The sequence below is a fragment of the Ambystoma mexicanum genome, chromosome 2p, assembly GCF_040938575.1.
Source record: "Ambystoma mexicanum isolate Mex_15411 chromosome 2p, UKY_AmexF1_1, whole genome shotgun sequence".
Classification (NCBI taxonomy): Eukaryota; Metazoa; Chordata; class Amphibia; order Caudata; family Ambystomatidae; genus Ambystoma; species Ambystoma mexicanum.
The window spans coordinates 630,639,426-630,660,925 of NC_090923.1; the positions used below are offsets into that span (position 1 = coordinate 630,639,426).

General features: G+C 46.1%; 1 protein-coding gene across 1 annotated transcript in view; it reads right to left on the reverse strand.

Annotated features, from left to right (window-relative positions):
• The window catches only part of UBA7 (ubiquitin like modifier activating enzyme 7), a 1,701,784-nt gene that overhangs the window by 1,561,406 nt on the left and 118,878 nt on the right, over positions 1–21,500 (reverse strand). The window contains exon 4 of the mRNA XM_069644160.1: positions 7,404–7,538. Within this exon, the coding sequence (XP_069500261.1) occupies positions 7,404–7,538 (135 nt within the window). The remainder of the gene's footprint in view (positions 1–7,403; positions 7,539–21,500) is intronic.

A 21,500-nucleotide genomic window follows, 5' to 3' on the forward strand; every position in this document is an offset into this window, starting at 1 on the left:
AGGATTAAAGGGCAGTTCTCTCTTCGCAAGAGTGTAACATAGTGTGATGCATTTTACAATCCACCTTGAGATAGCTGATTTAGAGACAGGATTCCCCTTCTCTACCAGCTGCCACTGAAACGAAGAATTGTTTAGTCTTTCTTAGTGGTTTAGTCTTTTCCAGGTAAAACATGACTGCCCTGTGCACGTCTAGTGTGTGAAGGCTTCTTTCGGCCATCTTAGTAGGGTTCTGGAAGAAAGTGGGTAGTTCGATTGACTGGTTCACATGGAACTTCGAAATAAATTTTGGCGCAAAACTGGGATGTGTTTGCAGAACTACCTTATCCTTATGGACTGTAACAAAGGGGTCTAAAACAGAAAGAGCCTGTAGTTCGCTAACCCTTCTGATAGAAGTGACAGCCACTAGGAATGCTGTTTTATAAGTCAGGTCTTCAGACTTACTTTATGCATAGGCTCGAAGGAAGCTCCCATGAGCCTGGTTAAAACCACATTCAGATCCCATCCAGGGGCTGGGTGAGAGATGGGAGGATTAATCCTCTTAACTCCTTCCATAAAGGCTTTAATCACCGGTATCTTTAACCACAATACCTTTTGCTGTGATGTGGTGTAGGCTGACAAAGCAGCCAGATGAACCTTTAGGGAATTAAAGACTAACCCAGAGTCCAACAGGTGGGTTAGATACAACACAATGTGTGAGGGTGAGCAATCGATAGGATAGATACCCTTGGAATTGCACCAGATGACAAAACGTTTCCACTTGCTAGCATAGCAATAACGTGTATTAGGTTTCCTTGCTTCCCTGAGTATGTCCATGCACCTCTGAGGGAGTTGCTGATGTCCAAACTCTATGATCTCAGGAGCCAGGCTGCTAAATTCAGGGTTTGGGGGCACGGGTTTAGGGTTTCCCCCCTGTCCTGAGACAACATGTTGTACGGGTAGGGCAGCTTGACTGGTGGGGAGAGGGATATTTCCATCAGGTGAGTGAACCAGGGTTGGCGGGCCCACATGGGTGCCACTAGTATCATGGTAACTGGTTCCTGGTGCATCTTGTGCACTCTCTTGTTGAGAAGGGGAGTCGGGGGGAAAAGCACAAATTTCCCCGACCAAGTTATCCAGTGACCGTTCCCCTTGGACCGGTTCTGAGGGTACCTCGAGGCATAGTCTTGGCATTGAGCGTTCTCCTGAGTAGCGAACAGGTCGATCTCTGGGAGCCCCTATTCTGCGAAGATGCTGGATACAATGTCTTTGTGCAGTTGCCATTCGTATTCTTCTGGCAGAGGAAAATCTCTGCTGAGTACATCTGCTAGAAGATTGAGTTCCCCTGGAACATGTTGGGACAACAAAAACATCTTGTGTTTGAGAGCCCATATCCAAATGTTTTGGGACAGCTTGGATAGCCCTGGAGAGTGAGTGCCCCCCTGTTTGTTCAGGTAATACATTGCTGTAGTGCTGTTGGTTAAGATCAGCACCGTCTTCCCTTGCAGTTGTTCCTGAAAGGCTTTCAATGCTTTGAACACTGCTAATAGCTCCAGTAAGTTTATATGATTGGACGCTACTTGAGGGGACCACACTCCGTGTGCTGTCTGCTGAAGCAGGTGAGCCCCCGACCCCGTGAGAGATGCGTCTGTTGTGAGAGTGGCTTCCACTGCAGGGGTGGTGAAGGTTTTCCCCTTCAGGAGGTTTTCCCTCGACCACCACTGCAGAGAGAGAACGAGGGCTGGCGAGACAACTACCAGATCTTCCCATTGTCCGCTGGCCTGACACCACTGGCTGTTGAGCCACTCTTGCATGGGACGCATGCGCAGCCACGCATGGGGAACCAAGTATATAGATGACGACATCATCCCTAGCAACCGCATGGCTTTGCGTACCGTCACCTCTCGACTGGCTACATATTGAGGAATCTGAGAGAGCATGTTCTGAACCCTCTCACTGGAGGGGAAGACAAGATCGTCTTCCGTCCGAATGAGTGCTTCCAGGAATTGTTTTACTAGGCTGTACTTCTTTTCGTTGATTGAAAAGCCCAGGCTGAAGAGGAGATCACTGTTTTTTGGGTGTTCGAAAAACAAGAATCGAACGAGTCCCCCGTAATGAGCCAGTCGTCGAGGTAAGGGTAAACTGGGACTGATAGTCTGCGCAGGTGTGCTGCTGCCACTGCCAGGACTTTGGTAAACACCCTTGGCGCTGAGGCGATGCCGAAGGGGAGTGCTTTGAACTGGTAGTGTTTGTCCTGGATCATGAACCTTAGGGATTTTCTGTGCGCTGGCAACATTGAAATATGAAAGTATGCATCTTTCATATCCAATGTTGCCATGAAGTCCCCCCGCTTCAGCAATGGGATCACTTCTTGTAGTGTTACCATGCAAAACTTCTGGGGTTTTATGAATTTGTTCGCTGGGCGCAGATCTAGAAGAGGACGCATGCTATGATCCTTTTTGGGTACAAGGAAGTACACTGAATAAATACCCTCGTTTATCTGAAGAATAGGGACGGCTTCTATGGCGTCCTTTCCCAGCAGTGCTTCCACCTCTTGAATCAGGATGTTTAGATGGTCCGGTGAAAAGCGCCGTCAGCGCGGCAGTCTGAACTGTGGAAGTCGGGAGAATTCCAGGCAATAACCATGGGAGACCGTCTTTAAGACCCACTGGTCCGAAGTTATCCCCTCCCATGCCTTGAGGAAAGATGTTAATCGCCCCCCGACCGGGGAGGCATGGGAGGGGACCTGGACTTGGTGGTCATTTCTGACCCGGGGCTGTGGCTCCTCTGGGATTGGGGCCTCTGCCTCTACCTTTGCCGCGTTTCTGACCCCTTGAGGGATAATAAGAGGGGCTTCCAGATGTTTGGTTAGTGTTGAAGCTGCCCGTGCCGTAGTTGTTTTGACCGGCACAAGCTTGTCCTCAAAAGGACCGCCGAGAGTTATTACCCCTCTGGGAAGAGGGTTTTCGTGTAATTTGTTGCAGAGACTTTAAGGTCTCGTGCTGCTTTTTGGCTGTCTCCAACGCTTCATCAACTGCTTTCCCAAAGAGGTTTGACTCTTCGATGGGCATATTAATGAGGGAGGCCTGAGTTTCAGGTCTAAATCCCGATGTACGCAGCAATGCGTGTCTCTTCAGAAGAGTCCCTTGTGCAAGGGATCTGCCAGATGTTTCTGCAGTATCCAGGATGTTTTTAACCACATTCTGGTTAACCAGTTTTCCTTCCGCAACAATGGCGAGAAGCTTGGTCCTGGATGGTTCCGGGACCTCCCGAAGGCCTTCTTGGAGCAGGTTCCATTGGGCATCGGCATAGATTGCTAATAGCGTAGTGTTATTAGCAACCCGAATGGTATATGCAGCTGCTGACGTGACACTTTTGCCTAGGGCATACAATCTTTTAGACTCCTTGTCCGGAGGTGATTCCCCAGTGGCAAGGGGTACCCCTGCCCTCTTACGAGTGGTGGTCACTACCAGTGAGTCCAGGATGGCATGCCCCTTGATATATAGAGGGTCGGAAGGAGAAGGCCGAAATAACTTTTCTACTCTTGGGTTCATGGCCCTTGTCTGGGAAGGTGTGACTAAAAATGGAGCTATCCACCTCTTAACAGAGTTAAGGAGGGGAATGGATTGACTTGCCGGAGGTTTTTCCTGAATAATGTCCTCCACAAAATCCTGCTCAGGCAAAGCCTCTTGAGTGGCAATTTTGAAGAATTCTGCTGCTTTTTTCAACATGGTGTTGAAAGCCATTTGGTCATCAACAGGGAAGGCCTGGCGAGGCGGGGTGGAAGGAGGAGAATCGATGCACAAAATATCAGAGTCCTGATCTTGATGTGACCAAGGATCCTGTCCTTCCTGCTGGGTTTCCTCCCAGTTCTCCGTCATCTCCTGTTGATCTTCTTCATCATTTTCGAGAAAAGAGGATTCCTCTTCTTCAGTATAGATGTCCCTGTATGTGTCCATGTGGACCACGTCTTCCTGTTGGAAAACCTGAGGCTGAACATCATGTATTTGAAGGTTAGGGTCTACCTGAGCCTTTTTCGGCGGAGGCTGGTCAGCAAAACTGATAATCTGCTCCAGTCGATCCCTACATCCCTCGAACTTTTCAGTAGTCCATGTCGAGGACCCAAACAGCCCTAGGTGGGGAGAAACAACATTCTCCGCCCTTTGGCGTTGAGAGGAACTTCCTCAGGGTGTCTGAGAGAGGCTCTTGACTATCCACGTAAGTGTCATCGGAATCGCGGCCCAAGTCCGTTGAAAATGTTTCCGCGGCCTGGCCCATAACTTTCTGCAGGACCAGCATAAGGCCCACCGCCGCTGCGATCCTACCGATGCTCTTCCGGATAGAAACCGAATCATCGTGAGACAAAGTCTCCGATGATGTAACGGCAGCCGAAACGCCGTCCGTGGCACCAGAAGGCCCAGTGGTCGGTGTACCGGGTAGAGGGCTAGTCATAACTTTCGGACCTATTGAGGCCTTGGAAATCGTCAAAGTTTCAGACTCCAAAACTTTGGCGCGTGTAGATTGGGGAGTAGCACCCTTATTCATTTTCGTTTGCCCAGTCATCATGCGCTGTTGCGGATGTGGGGAAGGGTTTGGATCTACACGATCCGAGGGAACCGTCAGAATTTTTGACGGACCCGTTGGTGCTTTCGCCTTTTTCGACAAAGGCGTCGAAGATGGCGTAGGGGTTGTGTGTTTAGTGCGATGTGTATGTACTCCCTTTTGGCCGGGTGTAGTCCTGTAGCAAGACCAGAATTGAGCCTGGAAGGGTCGGGGACGGGCGTTGCGGACCTAGAAGTGTCCACCTCAAGGTCTTTGACATCTGCATTGGACGTGTGGTCATCCGAAGTACCCCCGTCACTTTCGGCTGGTGTTGCGGTAGGGGAGGGAGGCTCCACGTGAGACATGCCGTACGCGGCCCACTGCTTTACACAGCAATCCTTAAGGGTTTTAGGCTTAGAATTTGAATCTAAAAGGAGTCCTTTCCATAGCAAAAGGGAAGGATGACCAGACCAAAAGGGAAAGAAGTGGAAAGAAGGAAAGACATAATATGGCCACCCCAAACCCACTCTCCCTAATGTATAGATCGGCCAGAGGGCCCGACCACTTGAAATGCGGCCGCTGGATTTTAGGCACCGAGACCACAGCCGTAGACGATTCCTCCGTAGTCTTCGTCAAAGATGTTCTTATTAGGCGAAGTGACTTAACGGGGCATAAACCGAAAATTCGGTAAAGATAAACAATGTCTCTAGTAAGAGCTCCGCTGTAGGGCGATCAGTTATCTGGGCGGAAAAAAACGGGACCTCGGCGCGTGAGGGATTTTGGGTACTACACACGTCACGATAGGGATAGTGTTACAGACAAGCCTATGCCGATGTCCACTTTCGGTCCCCGAAAGACAACATGCAATACTCCGCGGTTACCACTGGATGTCGGACCATATGCACAGCATGTGATTCTAAGCAGATTAACAAGCATCAGAAATATGATTACTTAAGAGAACAAAATGGTCTTTAGTGCTTTTTTGAATGCAGTCAAGTTTCCTTCCCGGCGCAGCTTTATCGGTAGTTTATTCCATGCCATGGCAACCTTCACAGGCTACGACCATTCTTTTCCCTTTGCCCGTCTGAATCTAGGGCAAGTTAGTCGCATAGAAACATTCAATCTAGTAGTCCTAGTGGAGTTCTGAATGGCAATGCGCTCTTTTAGATACCTGGGCGCATTTCCGAAAACAGACACTTATGGGTCATGGTTTTGATTTTAAATTCTATTCTTGCTTCTACAGGGAGCCAGTGTAGATTCCTTCTATGCAAAGATATATGCTCATGTTGCCTGACATTTATTATGACTCCAATAGTGTCATTCTGCAAAATCTGCAGCTTTTTGACACATGATTTGCTGGCTCCTCCTAGCAAGGCATTACAGTAATCCAGACTTGGCAGAACTAAGGCTCTGACCAAGGTGATGCAATCTATGTCTGAGATGAAAGGTTTCACCAGGCGCAGAAGCCTTAAGTAATACTGAGCATTCTTTATAACATTCGCAACTTGGGCATCTGCATTGACTGATGCCTCAATAATGACGCCAAGTGTTATTACTTTGCGGACTGTTTTTATAGAATGTTGGTCTAAGCAAAAATGTGCATAGGCTGTTCCTAGTTTTTCTCTATCTTCGCCTGATGCAAAGACAAGGAGTTTGGTCTTCTCACTGTTAAGACATAGCCCATTTTCTGCCATCCATGTTCGTATTTTTTCATATACGGACATAATGAAGCTGGCATCTTTTTCATAATCTCCACTCAGCCTAAAGATAAGCTGAGTGTCGTCAGCATAATTGGTAAAGTGGAGCCCAATAGAATCTAAGAGGTCACACAAGGGACGACAGAAGACATTAAAGAGGGCGGGTTCGAAGAGGCATTTCCCCAGAAAATCTTGGACATCCTGTTGTTAAGATTCCACTGTATTGGCGGAAGTTGACGATTTCCTTGATTCTCTTTAAGAGTTTAGAATGATCTACAAGATCAAATGCCCCTGAAAGATCTAAAAGCATCAGCAGCCCCGATTTGCTTTCATCCATTATGTCCAACATTTCCGTTTGCAGATCAAGCATTGCGGTCTCCATCCCGTGTGAATTCCTAAAGCCTGATTGTCGTTGGTGTAAGATGTCGGACTTCTACAAATGTATCTGAAATTGAGTAGCAGCTACTTTGTTGACTACTTTCAACAAAAAAGGAACATTGGTGATGGGTCTAAGATTGGAGTAAATTTCAAGAACTAGATTAGGCTTTTTTAGTAGAGGGGTGACAGTAAAAAATGTTAAAAGATCAGGCACGTCATTATCAGATAACGGGGCATTTATAAAATGAGCCAGGAAAGGTGCAAAAATATATGGATGCTCTAAAACAATTTTAGAAGGGAGAGCATCTGTTTCACAAGTTGTAGGGTGCATTTCTTTAAGGGTTTTGATGAGGGTGTCCACAGTAATAGCTTCAGACAAAAAGGAGCCAAGCCAAGCCGCTATATAAAGCGCTGTAGATTCAACACGTACAGTGTTCTACTGCTTCCCAGCTTAGTTTACACTTTATAAATCCCATAGACACATACATCTGTCTTTCTATCCTACCCACAATGCCCATTACACATGCATTAGGTTTTTCTGTGTGTATCTTAATCTTTGTTTCCAAAAAAACCATAAGGTATTTCTGTCCTTGTCTGTTTACCTGCCTACATTAAACAGACAACAGATCCATCACACAGACATAACATCTTCCCCCGCCTCTATGTCATTCTCTGATTTGCTTCTTCCCATCACACAACCCTAAACCACATATTTCTGTTCCTGTCCGTTCTCCTTTCTGAAAATAATTAAACCGCAATTACGATGCAAGTCCTGAATAAACAACAGACCAGTGACCACAATAATTTTACCTGGAAGCGAGACAGGTAGTGGTTGGTCAGCTCCCCGGTGTAGGCCGTGACGGACACATAGCTGTTGAGTTCAGCCAGAGACTCCACGGAAGCCTCAGCTCGATTCCTTCCAATGTCACCCTTCGTGAGGTAGAACTGCACAGAAAGGCGGAAGAGGGGTCAGAGGTAAAGACAGAAATGGTTAAACATCACATGCCTACCCATTAAAAAGTACAATGTGGCCGATTTCTTGGAATAACTGACATATATGCAAATTCATAATCTGTTTGTTCTTCTCGTGGATGAGAAGAAAATCTGTTCGGCATACAGTCCTACTCTAGAATGTCATGCGACCAAACCTGCACGCCTGGATTTGGGAGACCATTCACCCTTCATCGCTACATATCGTATTTCTCTTTTTCTATCCATTGCTCCCTTTCGTTCTCTCCACTCCTCCATCACTGCCCACTGCAAACCCCCCTCCATTCCTCCAGGTCATTGTTCACACAAAAATGTTGTATCGAACTGTGCCATTGGTACTAGGGAGATATTCGGAGTTAGACATATTTAGAAGTTCAGTGTTAGGGTTTGAACGTAAACCTTGTAAGAATGGTAGGTATTGTGACTTCTGCTTTGCCAGAGTACAAGGGTGAGTAGTGCTAAACCACCTACGCAGCACCCACACTTTTACAAACCAACAGTGATCCCCACTGTAAAGGTAAAACGGGCAGAGCTAAAAGATATACCTCCTTCGCCTTTTGTGGTAACGTGGTCGAGGGAAGGCAATACTTTCTGAAGAGGTGTGACTGTAAGCCAGTAGCAACTGAAACAGCAATAGTACAACAGTTCCAAAATATAAGAATGACCAATCAATGTCTCATAAAAATATATAATTTAATTACACAAATCAATTCTACACTTAACTATCAAAAATAATATAAATCCCACCCCTTTATAAGGAAGATAGATAAATGCAAAATGGAAAGATTCAGCACTCTGGATACTTAGCAGAGGCGAAAAACAGGAAAGAAACAGGAGTTTAAAAAGGATATGTCTTGTAGTGTAACGCTCACCTGGTTCCCACGGAGGCGCGGCGTCGAAGGCGCAGAACTCTGAAGATGGACAGGAAGGGCCCCTCTATTCTGGCTTCCCTGGCTCGTTGGATACCCTCCTGTGCGTGAAAAGGGAGTATTACCAACTGTGGAACAATGCTCAAGCCTCCCACTCCCTTCCAACCCTCCACGATACCTCCTCCACGATTCCCCGTGAAGCCTCACCTTAGGGTTTGGAAGATGAGCTCTCCATCCTGCTTCTGATGCAGGGGCGCGTTGAAACCCAGTTACTTCACTGGATTGAGGATTGATGGGAGTTCAGGTAAGCTTGACTGTTCAGGTAAGGCGCTGTAAAAGTTCTGTTCAAAAGTTCAAGCTTAATAATAATGTTCGTTGTCTAATTGCAGCAAGCGCTAATGCTTATGTCTTTTTCCCCTTAGGGGCCGGGGTTCGGAGTGCCGGAGATATGGCGCCGACCTGAAGTGAAACAGTTCTGGATGAGCGCTCAGGTAATGTCTTTGCATTCGCTCATTCAATGTCTTTGTCTTTTTTCCCCATAGGGGCCGGGGTCCGGAGATGCCAGGAAGCGGCAGGACCCGAAATGCAGTGGGAATAAGCCAACAGGTAAGACTTAAAAGGAGACTGAGCTTTCCTTATTCCTTTTCTCCCTCTCACCTTTGTTCTTGTCTTTTTTCCTCTAGGCGCCGGGGCGTAGTTGAATCCGGAAGATCGCTGCTGAAGATGGAAGCGCCTTGCAAAGGTGAGTAAAATGCAGCGCTGCAGCGATCGAAACGAAATGCCTTTAAAATGATGTCTTCCTTTTCAGGGCCGTTGGAGAAATGACTCCGGGATGCAGATTTAGCAGGTAAGGGCTTTTCTTCTCCTATTCTCTTCCTTTCTCCCCTTGCAGGTGTTCCAGGGTGCTGGCAGGCGTGGCTGAAGTCAGGATGCAGGAGCTGACACGGTGAGCGTCCAGCTGCTAGGTGCAGAACACGCGAAGCATGTGTGGCTGTTCGGGTGGGGTTTAAATAGCCTTGGAAGAAGTTCCTGGTATGTATCCTTCCACCAATCAGGTATGTATCCTTCCCCGACCACACCCGGGTGGTGAAGTAGTCCTACAGGTTAAGTAGTCCCATTCAGGCCTCAAGAGGGCCTGGATGAAGCAGCAAGGTCTGCATCAGGTAAGTGTGCACCCAAGCACTTAAACACATATCCTCTTCTATGAGCCTGGCGCCTAAGGCGCCAGGACTGGGGTCCGCTATGAGCCTGGCGCCTAAGGCGCCAGGACTGAGTCCAAAGGGCCCCGACTTGGGCCCGCTGAGACTTCCCTGGGGAAAATGATGTCTGCCTCTGGGGTTGCTGGGCCCGGCCTGGCTCCTTAGTGGTAGGCATCATGACATGTAGGGAAACTGTGACTTCAAAAGGTGGAGTAGGGGAACAGTGTCACTTCAAAGTACCTGATTTCAATCGTAGGTGGTTCAATGGTATTGAGCCAGGCTTTGAGGTGCTACAGATGCGGGTCAAACAAGGTTTGCGTGCAACTAACAGTATTGGATCAAATGGTGAGCTGGCATCGAGTTGGTTTGAAGCGGGTGCTCGGTGCAGCTCCAAGGCGGCAGTTCAGTGATGCAGTTTGGATGGCTCACCAGAATCAGTTTGAAGGTCAAGTTGATCCAAAACCTTTTGTAACCGCTGGTTCAGGTCCACATGTTATACAATGGTGCAGCGGTTCAAAGCTATGAGCCTGACGGCCCAATGTGATGTTCAAGCAGTGGTGGTTCCACGTTGTCCACAGTGGTGAGCTGGTTGGTTCAGAAGATCAGGTGATGTGCTGTATCTGGTACGATGCAGCAGCGAGCCAGTTTAAAGGCACAGCAGCAGCCGTTTGTTTGTCGAAAGTGTGCCAAAAGCGGCACTAGCGGGCACGGTTGGTTCGAAGGGTTTTAAACATGATTCAAAGATGTCTCCAAGCAGTATGACAGTGAAAAACAGGGATCCTGGCTGCTCTGGCTCTTAGAATGCTTTAAGACGCAGGCTCTAGGACAAGTTAGTTGAATCCTTTCAGGTTCTGCTCTCCAGGCATAGGGAGATTTAAAAGCAGAGTGGCAGGTCCTTTTGATCATAAGAGTCACCCCCAATGTACCCTGGTAGTGGCAAGGGAGTAGAGCTTGCCTCTGACTTCGAGTGCTCTTTCTTCACCTTAAAGCAAGAGGGCTTTGGAAAGATAAACTCTCCCAAGGGAGGTCCAAATTAATTATTTCTGGTTGGTTTGAGGGAGCCCCCCTCTTTTATAGGCAACAGGCCCAACATGATCGGAGTAAAGCACGCCTGCTTTAAGTGGTCCGATCCCTGTCCAGCGTTCTTTGCTTGGTTTCATCATAACCAAAGTGCTTTGCACTAAGAAGTGTAGGAGAAAGGAAGGAAAGAGCAGTACAGAGAAAAACAAGATGGTGGAATTCCTTCACTTCCTCTGGCTTCCCTATCCCCATCCGCTTCTCAGATCCATAGCATCAAAGGCCCTTTGCTATGAAACACTTAGTTGTCAGGCTAGTCCTTTTGTTTAGGGTGTGTTCATTGATTCCTGTTCCCCAGGACAGCTCCTGCTGCGTGCTATTCTGATAAAGAGAGGTGTTACCCAATCTCACAAAGGATCAAATGAGAAGCAGCTCCCACTAGATATTGTCCTGCTGGCTGTCTAGCGAGAATACACAGCCTGTCCACAGCTGGCCTGGGCTCACAGTACTGGCATTGGTATGATACATATCAGCTATGGCTTGAATAATTATGTGAATTACCAGCCACCATACCCCAAACTCATGTATAGCTTATGCTTAAATATTATAAACTGCCACCAGGATGATAGTTAATCATAATTAAGTGTGCTAAAGTAACTCGGCTGTCACAGCACCTTTCAAAAGGGCACCTGTGATCTTTGAATCTTCTCTGTGCCACTGGTGAGTAGGTGATGCAGATCAGGAGACTACAGCAGGGCACATGTGTCACTATGCTTTTGGCATGGAGCTAGGGAAAGGGGGGTCTAGGCAGCAGACCAACCTTTCTGAGATGGAACTACCTGCATCATTTTATTTAATGAACACAAATCAAAAATGCCAGGGCTTCTACACCCTTGCCAGATGGCAATTCCTCACAGACACCATTCCTGAACGATGGCCACAAAATATGCATGCACTTGGGAGTTCCGAAAGACATTTTTCCTTTTGCGGCACGATCTGGAGGAGCCCCAGCCCCGCCATCTCGTGCAGCAAAGGAAATAAATAATTATTTATTTTGCAGTGGGAGATGGAGGCACTTTATCTTCTAGTACAAAGGAAATAATTGTTTATTTCCTTGAGGCATGAAATGTAGGTGCTCCGACTCTTCCATCTTGTGCCACAAAGGAAATCATTATTTATTTTACAGCAGTAGGGGGTGGCCCCCGCGAGCACCTCCATCTAGAGCCGCAAAAGAAAATAATTAATTATTTACTTTGTGACTTGAGATCGAGGCACTCCAACTCCTCGATCTCGGGCCGCAAGGAAATATTAATTATTTTGGGCCACAAGGAAAGTGTCAATTATTTCCTTTGTGACCCGGGATGGAGGTGCTCCAGTCTCCACTGCACATGTCAGGAACAAAGAAGTTCTCCCTGCTTGAGCACTTCCTGGTTCCTGTCTGCATGGTGGAGTGCAGACCTAGAGGCCTGCTGGAGAGGAGTCCCTCTGAAGCAACACGACTGGAAACAGGTATAAAAAGAAATAAGCGAATTATCGTTTCTGCCCGGTCACCTTAGGGGAATGGTTGTGGGCGCCAATGAAGGCGATGCCGAGAGGAATCCCTTGCACACAATTCTAGGCCCGTTACTGATGTTATGGAGAAATAGGAAAGAGATGGAAGGGGTTACGACATGGCCCTCTCCACTGAGCCATATATGGGCACCACCCATACGGGATAACATACCAGACCATGGACGCTTCTAGGACTGGGTTGAAGCAGGCCTGAAGAGGGTGGAGCAAGTTTTTAAGAAGAATGAGTTTGTGGGCATAACAGACCTAGAAGCAGCCCTGGGGGTGGGCAACTTGTCGGTCTTTAAATATCTGCAACTGAAAGGTGTGCTAATGTCAGAGAGATGGAAGAAGGAACTGCAGAGGGACCTGACACACATAGAGCGAGTGCTAGACACGGCAAAGGGCAGTAAGGGTCTCATCTCAAGGTTGTACCAGGCATTACTAGAGGCTAGAGGGGACGAGTCTCCCACACTCAGGGGAAGGTGGGAGAGGGAAATGAGAAGGGAGATTGACCAGGAACTATGGAGGATGTTCTGCTTGAATGCACATCGAAGATCAGTGGCCTGCCAGTATAAGATGCATGGGCTCAAGCTGCTATACAGGTAGCAATGGGACCCGGCAAGGCTGTGGAAAATTTACCCGGGGGCGGACCTCCACTGCTGGAGGAAATGTGGTCTCGTAGTTGATTATTGGCACATGGGGTGGAAATGTGACAAGGTGCAACAGTACTGGAAATAAGTGTTGGGGTCCTGGACAGGGTAGAAAGGAGGGCTGACCCACTACTGGTGCTGTTCGGAACCAAAATGATGGATGAGAACTGTGAGAAACTACCACATATGCTGCACTATCTCCTGCTGGCAGCTAGGTCATGTCTGGCAAGTGGATGGAAAAGGGAAAGCCTCCCTTTGAAAGGGAATGGGCGGCTAAGGCACTGGACTTATACAGAATGGAGGAGTTAACGAGACTAATTCACAATCGATCACCCACAAGAGCAATAAAATGGGCCCAATTCCTGGCAAAGTATGACCCAGAACACTTATTAGAAGCAGATGTGATTGGTGGAGCGGAGGGAAGGTTGGACTGAGGCGCAGTATGAGTGGGAAGCCATCCTGATTAGTGGGTGGTATGCACAGGGGTGCAAGAAATGGATGGAGTTGATCCGGAATAGAGGTACATACGACTGAACTCAGGGTGCTTCTGTTAAATGGGAAATCATATCGTGCCTCCTTTCTTGTATATATTGGCCTAAGCCCAGTCGCTCTGCGAATAAAACCGCGTTGCAAAAGTTCAGATTTTAGATCGACTTTGCCGTCATTTTAGGTCTATCCGCCATTTTTATTTCTGTTTAAATATAACTCTGTGTTCTAAAATGGTGGACAGTGTTTCCTGCTTGTAACCGTGCCTCCCTGAACCTTGCACTATAGTTAATGTTTAGACTGTCCGTTGGCCGAATGTTTAGGCTGAGTAAAGAGACCTTGTCCCATGCCTGACTTGTAGTCTAAGGATTGTCTGCACCAATAAGTTTGATCCACGGACATACATCTAACACAATGTTAAGCAAATATCGAATGTGGACATAGGCTGAACTGCATTGTGAGGGACACGTGCTAAGGCTTACTGCTAAATCTGGGAATACACTGTTGCCATTGTAACCTGTTTGTATGTGACTCAAAGATAATCCGTGTGTATATTGTCGCACAAGCCATAAGTGAACTCGGCACAAACTCTAGACCATGGATTATTAACTTGCAGAGGGGCTGGGCATTATTACCGAAAATGTATAAAATGCACAACTGTCTGGATGTCCAGTACCTCTCACTTCTCACACTGAAGGGCTGGTACTCACTTTGATGTACTGAGGGCCAGATAGCTATCTGTATCTGTTTTGTTTCTTTGTAACTGCGCAGTAATAGAATAAAGATCTGTGAATCTTTATAAGCCCGTGTTTGGTGTATTTCCTTTTGTGGTACTCAGCCTCGATATTTCCTTGCTTTTACACTTCCACCCACACCCCGAACCTCAAGCTGCAGTTGAAGACACAAGGACAGAGTCCCCGGAGGGGTTGAAGGAGAGGTTGCCCTGGAATGGCCGGAATACAGTTAGGGGAGGGGGGATTGTTTAAATTTGGTTGGGGTGGGGAGAAAAGTTAAAATATGCAAGGTATGTAATACCATGATGATGTTTGCAGAGACCCTGTGTTGTGCTGTAAATGTGTTGATGCCAATAAAACTGAATAAAAAAAAGAAATAAGTGTGTGTGTGTGTGCATGTGGGGTTTGCATGTTTATGATGTATGTTTCTATGTATGTATGCTTGCCTGAATGCAAGGGTGTGTATTATGTATGGTGCACGTGCGAATGAGCGAGTGTATGGTGAGTGTAAATGAGGAAGTGAATGTGTGTGCAATTGTGCTGGACAGCGAATCTGATTTTGGTAGGTGGGGGCATAGGAGGTAGAGGGTGGGGAATGGGGCAAGTGGGAGGGCAGTGTGTTACTACTGCCTTCATGGGCATCCATGATAAAGTTAACAGGATACATGTTATTACGTGGCTAGATTGGCATTTTGGTGCAGCCATGTGCCATGACATTTTTTACTGGGCATCTATATCTATAATAAAGGAAGCATGATAAGTACTATTACATGGCAAGACTGGGATTCTGATGCAGCCAGCCTAGCTATTTCTTACTGTGGCATGATATTCTTTACTGAGCCTCTATGATAAACCAAGCAGGATAAGTGTTCTTATGTGTTTAGACTGGCCTATATTGGAGCCAGTTTGGATATAGTTTCTTATTGTGGCATGGCATTTTTAATAGCAAAGCCAACAGGAGTCTATTGGCATATATTGGGAGAGCCAGCTTGGGCATGTTTTCCTATAGTATCATTATTGGCATTATGAGAAAGCAAACATGAGTATATTCGTATATGGGAATACTGCCATCTATTGGTGCAACCAACATGGAAATGTATGGGCATATGCGAACACATATTTTGTAATGGCATATATTGTGGGGAAAGGCATGAACATTTGTTGGGAAATGTTGCTGCGCACTGTTTGCAACTTGTGTTTGTATCTGTATTTTATTAGAGCCTATTTAGCTTTTATCCAAAGCGCTGCACAAAATATAAAAAAACAACAGTACAAAAAATATGAAAAAATGAGGGAGGTTCAAATATCAATTCTGAAAGCAGACAATCAAGGGCAGTGGAGAAGGTGATTTTTCAAGGAGACCCGATAAAGAGAATAGACAGTTATAGATCAAAGAGATAGAGGAAGAGTGTTCCAGTGAAGAGGAGCAAGAAGCTGGAAAGAACGAAAGCGAGACTGAGCACGGGTTGTATAAGGAACAGTCAACTTAAAAAGACACGAAGAACGAAGGGATCAAGAAGGAGTGTAAAAGGACAGGAGACCATCGAGATAATCGGGAGCTAATCCCTAGAGAGATTTAAAGACAAGTCAGAGAAAATGAAATTTAAGTTGAGAGTGAAAAGGTAACCAACAAAGATACGAGTGATGCTGAAACAGAATCACGATAAGAGAGAAGACAAAATAAGCGGACAGAGGAGAGGTATATAAATTTCAAAGGAGCCAGATGAGATGAAGGGAGGCCAAAAAGCATGACAGAACAATAGAAAAGTCGAGAGAAAATAAGAAGAAACAAGCAGTTTAGTTGCATGAAAGGTAAGAAAAGAGCGAACTTTGCGGATGTTGTACAGATGAAAACGACAAGACCGGGATGTGAGAGAAATATGATGGGTAAAAGAAAGATTAGAATCCAGATAAAGACCAAGATTTTGCGCCATAGGGGAAATAGAAAGGTTAGAGGGTGGAAAAGAAATATATGGTGGCGGAGAAAAAGAATTGGCAGGGAAAAAAAATACTCCGTTTTCCCGGCATTCAAGGAAAGAAAGTGTAATGACATCCAAGATTTAATGGCGGAGAGACAAGAAGAGAGAGTGTGGTGAATTTCAGGTGTGAAAGATAAGAAAGATAGGAAAAGTTGAGTGTCATCAGAATAAAAGTGATGAGAGATTCCAAAGGAAGTAATCACAGGAGCAAGTAATGAGGTATTAAGTGAGAATAGAAATGGACCGAAGACAGAACCTTGGGGAACACTGTGTTTGAGGGGAAGAGGTGACAAAGTCTTTCCACCCCACTAAACTGAAAACGTTCTGTTAGAGAGATAAGAAGAGAACCAGGAAAGAACAGAACCCCAGAAACCAAAAGAGGAAGGGAATTAAAAGTAAAGAGTGATCAACAGTGTCGAAAGCAGCAGATAGATCAAGAAGAATGAGAAAAGAAGAGTGTTTAGAGTGGCAAGCAGACAAAAGAGAGTTAAGAACACACATTAACGCTGTCTCGGTGGAGTAACAGGGACGAAATCTGGACTGAACATGAGGAAGAAGAGATAATTCATTAACAAAAGAAGAGATCTGGGAATAGACAAGGCGCTCCAGGAACTTAGATAAGTAGAGAAGAAGAGAAATGGGGTGGAAATAAAAAAACAACAAGAAGATTGGCAGAGTTTTTTTTAGAATAGGAATGATGATAGCATGTTTGAACGCAGCAGTAAAAGTAAATGTGGAGAGACAAGTATTAAAGAACGAAACAAGAAAAGGTACCAAAGAATGATAGATTAAAGGAATGAGGGCATATGGGATAGGGTCCATTGGGGCTGCTGTTGGGTGGACTTTGGCCAATAGGAGTGTAACATCAGAGCTGGACCCAGGAGTAAAGTATGCCAGGAAAGTTAGAGGTTTGAGTGGAGGAAGAAATGCAATAGAAGAGATGGGTGAATTAATAATATCTTGACGAGTAGAGTGAACCTTAGAGGAAAAGAATGAAGCAAAATCAGAGGCATAGAAAGTGGAGTTAATGGAAGGATCAGGAGAAAGAGGCAAGAGAAGACTGGTTAAAGTTTGGAACAGACGCCTAGGATGAGCAGATTGAGAATGAAGAAGATCAGAGAAATACATACGTTTAGCAGATTTTAAGCAGTTGACATAAAGTGCGTGATAAGAGAAATAAGCAGAATGATTAGAGGGAGAACTAGCCTTAAGCCAGCGTCTTTCGAGACAGCGTAAGAGTCGCTGCATAGAGCAAAGATGGGAGGAAAGCCAAGGTTGGGCAGGTTTGCGGGTACGCTAGAAAGCAGAAAGAGAATATAGTTGATCAAGACTTGACAGAAAAGTGCATGAGAGAGTGGAAGAGGCCTCATTAGCAGAAAGCGAGCTAAGATGAGGAAGCGAAAGAAGACTTTTGGTGCAAGTGTCGTGAAAAAGTGAATAACTGAAATTGCGTAGGCCGTGGCGGTAGAATGAGTTAGGCAAGAGAGGAGTAGAAGAAATAAGAGAAATGGGAGGAAGAAATGATACAGAGGGAAACGACTGGTCTGATAAGTAAACAGGTAAGGTTGACACAGAAGATGCAGTAAAAGATGAGAGAAAGATGAGATCAAGTGAGGAAACAGAGTCATGAGTGGAGGGAGTAGAGAGTGGGACGAAAGAAAGGGAGAGGAAGAGTGAATTGAAGAAAGATGACAATTGAAGTCGCCTAATAGAACAAGCGTGGTTGGGCTAGGAAGAATGTGACAAAGAAGGTGGTCGATGTCGACACAGAATGAACCAGGAGGGCCAGGTAAGCGATAGATGAAAAGAAAAGAAACTGCGTGAGGAGCAGTACAAATCTTGTAAATCAAAAGAGGATGCCAACGCCAACTCCGCGGCTAGTGGAACCAGGAACATGTGAAAAAGAAGACAAGGAAGTAGCGAGAGAAGCGGCAACAGTGGAATTATGAGGAAGAATCCAAGTTTCGGAAATGCAAAGGAAATGAAAACGTAATCTTAACATCTATTAATAATTTAATAATAATAATGTATTTGTTATATAGCGCGGCACACCCATAGGTCTCAAATAACAAAAGGCATTATTATGCCACAGAACGGTACTCATTTTATCCGACCTCGGGAGGATGAAAGGCTGAGATGACCCTGCCGGGATTCGAACGTGCAGCAGGCTGCACGCAGATATCAGGGGCGAGTAATTAGATCCCTGTGCTATCTGAACAGCTTGACATTTTTCATGAGTTACCCTACAAAACCAATTGAAAACTGTCTGTCTTTTTACCCAATTCTTTTTTTTACAGAAAGTGTACTGTATAATGCACCATTTTAATCCATTATAAAAAGAATGTCTCCAGTGGAGAACCATCCCTCTAAACCCCTCTTCGTTAGTTTGGGCTCCCTCTATATGCTTGCTTGCTCTCTCATACTTGTGCCAATATTTACGCCCTTCCAATAAAAAAATGCACCAGCCTCCTCTGGTGGCTGGTACATTTGGGGGCCAGGAGCAAATCATGCCCCCCCCCCTGGTTTCTACCATAGGTGAAATATTTAACCTTTGATTAAAAAACATACTGACATCTTTGACCTAGCGCAGTGCCCGCTTGCCCCTGCAGCGGCGTGATCATCATGGGCATTGCACACGCATACTGGTCCAGGCAGGGCTGGAGTATGGTGCATCCTGTGCTTTGTTGAGGAGCTTGAGGGAAGGGGCCCCTCAGCATCACCTGCAGGGGGGCCCTCAAAGTTTGCGTTACGCAACTGAAATGTGTGTAAACAAGGCAGTGTGGTCAGCTCACTGTTCTCCTGCCATTCCGAACCGTAGGAACCTTTAGTGGTGGACATGGATGTTTACTTGGAAATGTTCACCATAGAGTCATAGAGGTCCATGGAAACCAGCCCGTCCTCCACCAAAGGAGACTAAAAGATCTGATCCAGGCTCACCATTGTGACTTTCCTTACTGATGAACCTGTTTTTAAAGGCATAAACTACCCCTTCTTTTGGGCACAAGGAAGCAGGCACGCACTACCAGTTCCCGCAATTCCCAATATTCTTTATGGCGAAGTTCAGCTACTTCATGTATCTGAATGTAGTGATGAGGGTATACAAGAAGAGGGAAAGGTGGATTTGTGGGCAGCTGTTTCATGAATGGGAGGCAGCCCCCAGGTAAAAACTTGCTCAGGACCTACTGGTCTGAATGAATCTGCTTCTGAGCTGGCCAGTAATAATTTATGCTAACCCACACTATTTTCATGTGCTCAAAATCATCCTCCATGAAGATGCTTTGGCGTGGAGGATCCCAAAGTCAAGAGTGGTGAGTAGGAGTGGACGGGCGGCTGCTCGGTGTGTGTATTAGATGGATAAGGTATGGAGTTTAAGGTGCAAGAGGAAGTATGATGATGATGATGATGACGATGAACAAGTTGGTCATTCAAGTCCATGTTTGGCGTGCTAAGTTCCTTTCGACCGTGTAAGTGAATCCACGCCCCCTCCCTGCATCCATGTGGTTATGGTAACTTTTGTACTGGCTTTCCGAAGGCCGTATTTGAGACGTCTCCTGCATTGATTTGTGTTCCGTGTAAAAGATAGGCGTGCCCAAAAGAGGTACTTTTTGCTTGTCGTTGGTGGATTTTATCTTCTTTACGAGGAGGTACGGCACCTGTCCCATTTGCAATGTGGCCGATTTTGTGATGGTTTTCTGGCACAAGGTGATGTGTGTTGTGGGTGTTCCGGTTACATGGGCAGGCTCTAGGCTAATTGCTTCTTTTACGATCAAGAGTTAGCAGAATTCCTTGTTGTCAGGTGGGAGTAGTAAGTTGTGCATTATTGCTGGAATATGTCTAGCTGAGCAATGTTATCCCTTGCAATTGCTGGTGAGTATTGTTTCCAAAGCATTCATGCTGGATTCTAGTCCTGTGGAACCCTGCAGCTTCCGGATTTTATGGGAATCTGATAGCATATCTGGTTTTTGGGGCATTATCTTTTCTGGTTTTTGGGGCATTATCTTTTCATAGGATGTCCGGGTCGGGGTGCTATTCTTGGCGAGCGTGCAATTGTTACCCCTCAAATTGAGTAAGCAGCACCAAGCCATTCAAGTTTCTACCCCCCCCCTTCTGGGTATCTGACGGTTCAGATTCCACTGGAATTATTGTGTGCCCTGTTGCGGAAATGTCTAAGCTGTGGGATGTTATCTGAAGCAATTGCTGGTGTGCGCCATTGCCAGTCAAGATGAATAGGCAATATCAGAGCATTCAAGTTTGTTTCTCTACATCTGGATATCTTCAGTTTGTAAGATCGATGATCATCAGATGGGGCATTTAGTTCGTAGTGTGTGACTTGGTGGATTGTCCAACTTGTGGGGTGTTAGCCTTGAAGCTCTGTGGATCGCCTTGTTGCAAAAAGCAGTACCAAAAATGCATTCATTCTTATTTAGCCGCTTTGGGTATTTGAGGTTCCCAATATCACTAGGAAATGTGTGGGGTATATGGATTATCCCATGTCGGTGGGCTGTCTGCGCTTTGGCAAGTTATTCCAGGGTATGCAGTGCACCTCTTTTGTTTTTCTTTAGTTACCCTGTATGGGATGGGTATGCCCAGACGTGGGTCCCGTGCATGCTGGGCCTGGAGACACAAGCTACACCTCACCGATGACGTCCAATGAGGCCAAAACATTTCTGGGGATGCTTGTGGTCTTGTGCAAAAGGAATGTGACCAAGCAGTTCGGGCTGGACTGCCCCTTTTGGGGTGCGACCAAGTCTGATTTGCATATGGTCTTTCCCCTTAATGACTTGGCAGGTAAAGAACAATGGTTTGAATGGCTGCCCAGAGCAATACTGCAAAAGAGCAGGGGGGGGTCCTCTTTTTTTAATGGGGGCTGTGTGGATGAGGACAAATATGTATAAACAATAAACGGGTTCCACAATACAGCTACCCAACTATCACACACCAAGGTCGCAATACAGCTACCCAACTATCACACACCAAGGTCGCAATACAGCTACCCAACTTTCACACACCAAGGTCGCAATACAGCTACCCAACTATCACACACCAAGGTCGCAATACAGCTACCCAACTATCACACACCAAGGTCGCAATACAGCTACCCAACTATCACACACCAAGGTCGCAATACAGATACCCAACTATCACACACCAAGGTCGCAATACAGCTACCCAACTATCACACACCAAGGTCGCAATACAGCTACCCAACTTTCACACACCAAGGTCGCAATACAGCTACCCAACTATCACACACCAAGGTCGCAATACAGCTACCCAACTATCACACACCAAGGTCGCAATACAGCTACCCAACTTTCACACACCAAGGTCGCAATACAGCTACCCAACTATCACACACCAAGGTCGCAATACAGCTACCCAACTATCACACACCAAGGTCGCAATACAGCTACCCAACTATCACACACCAA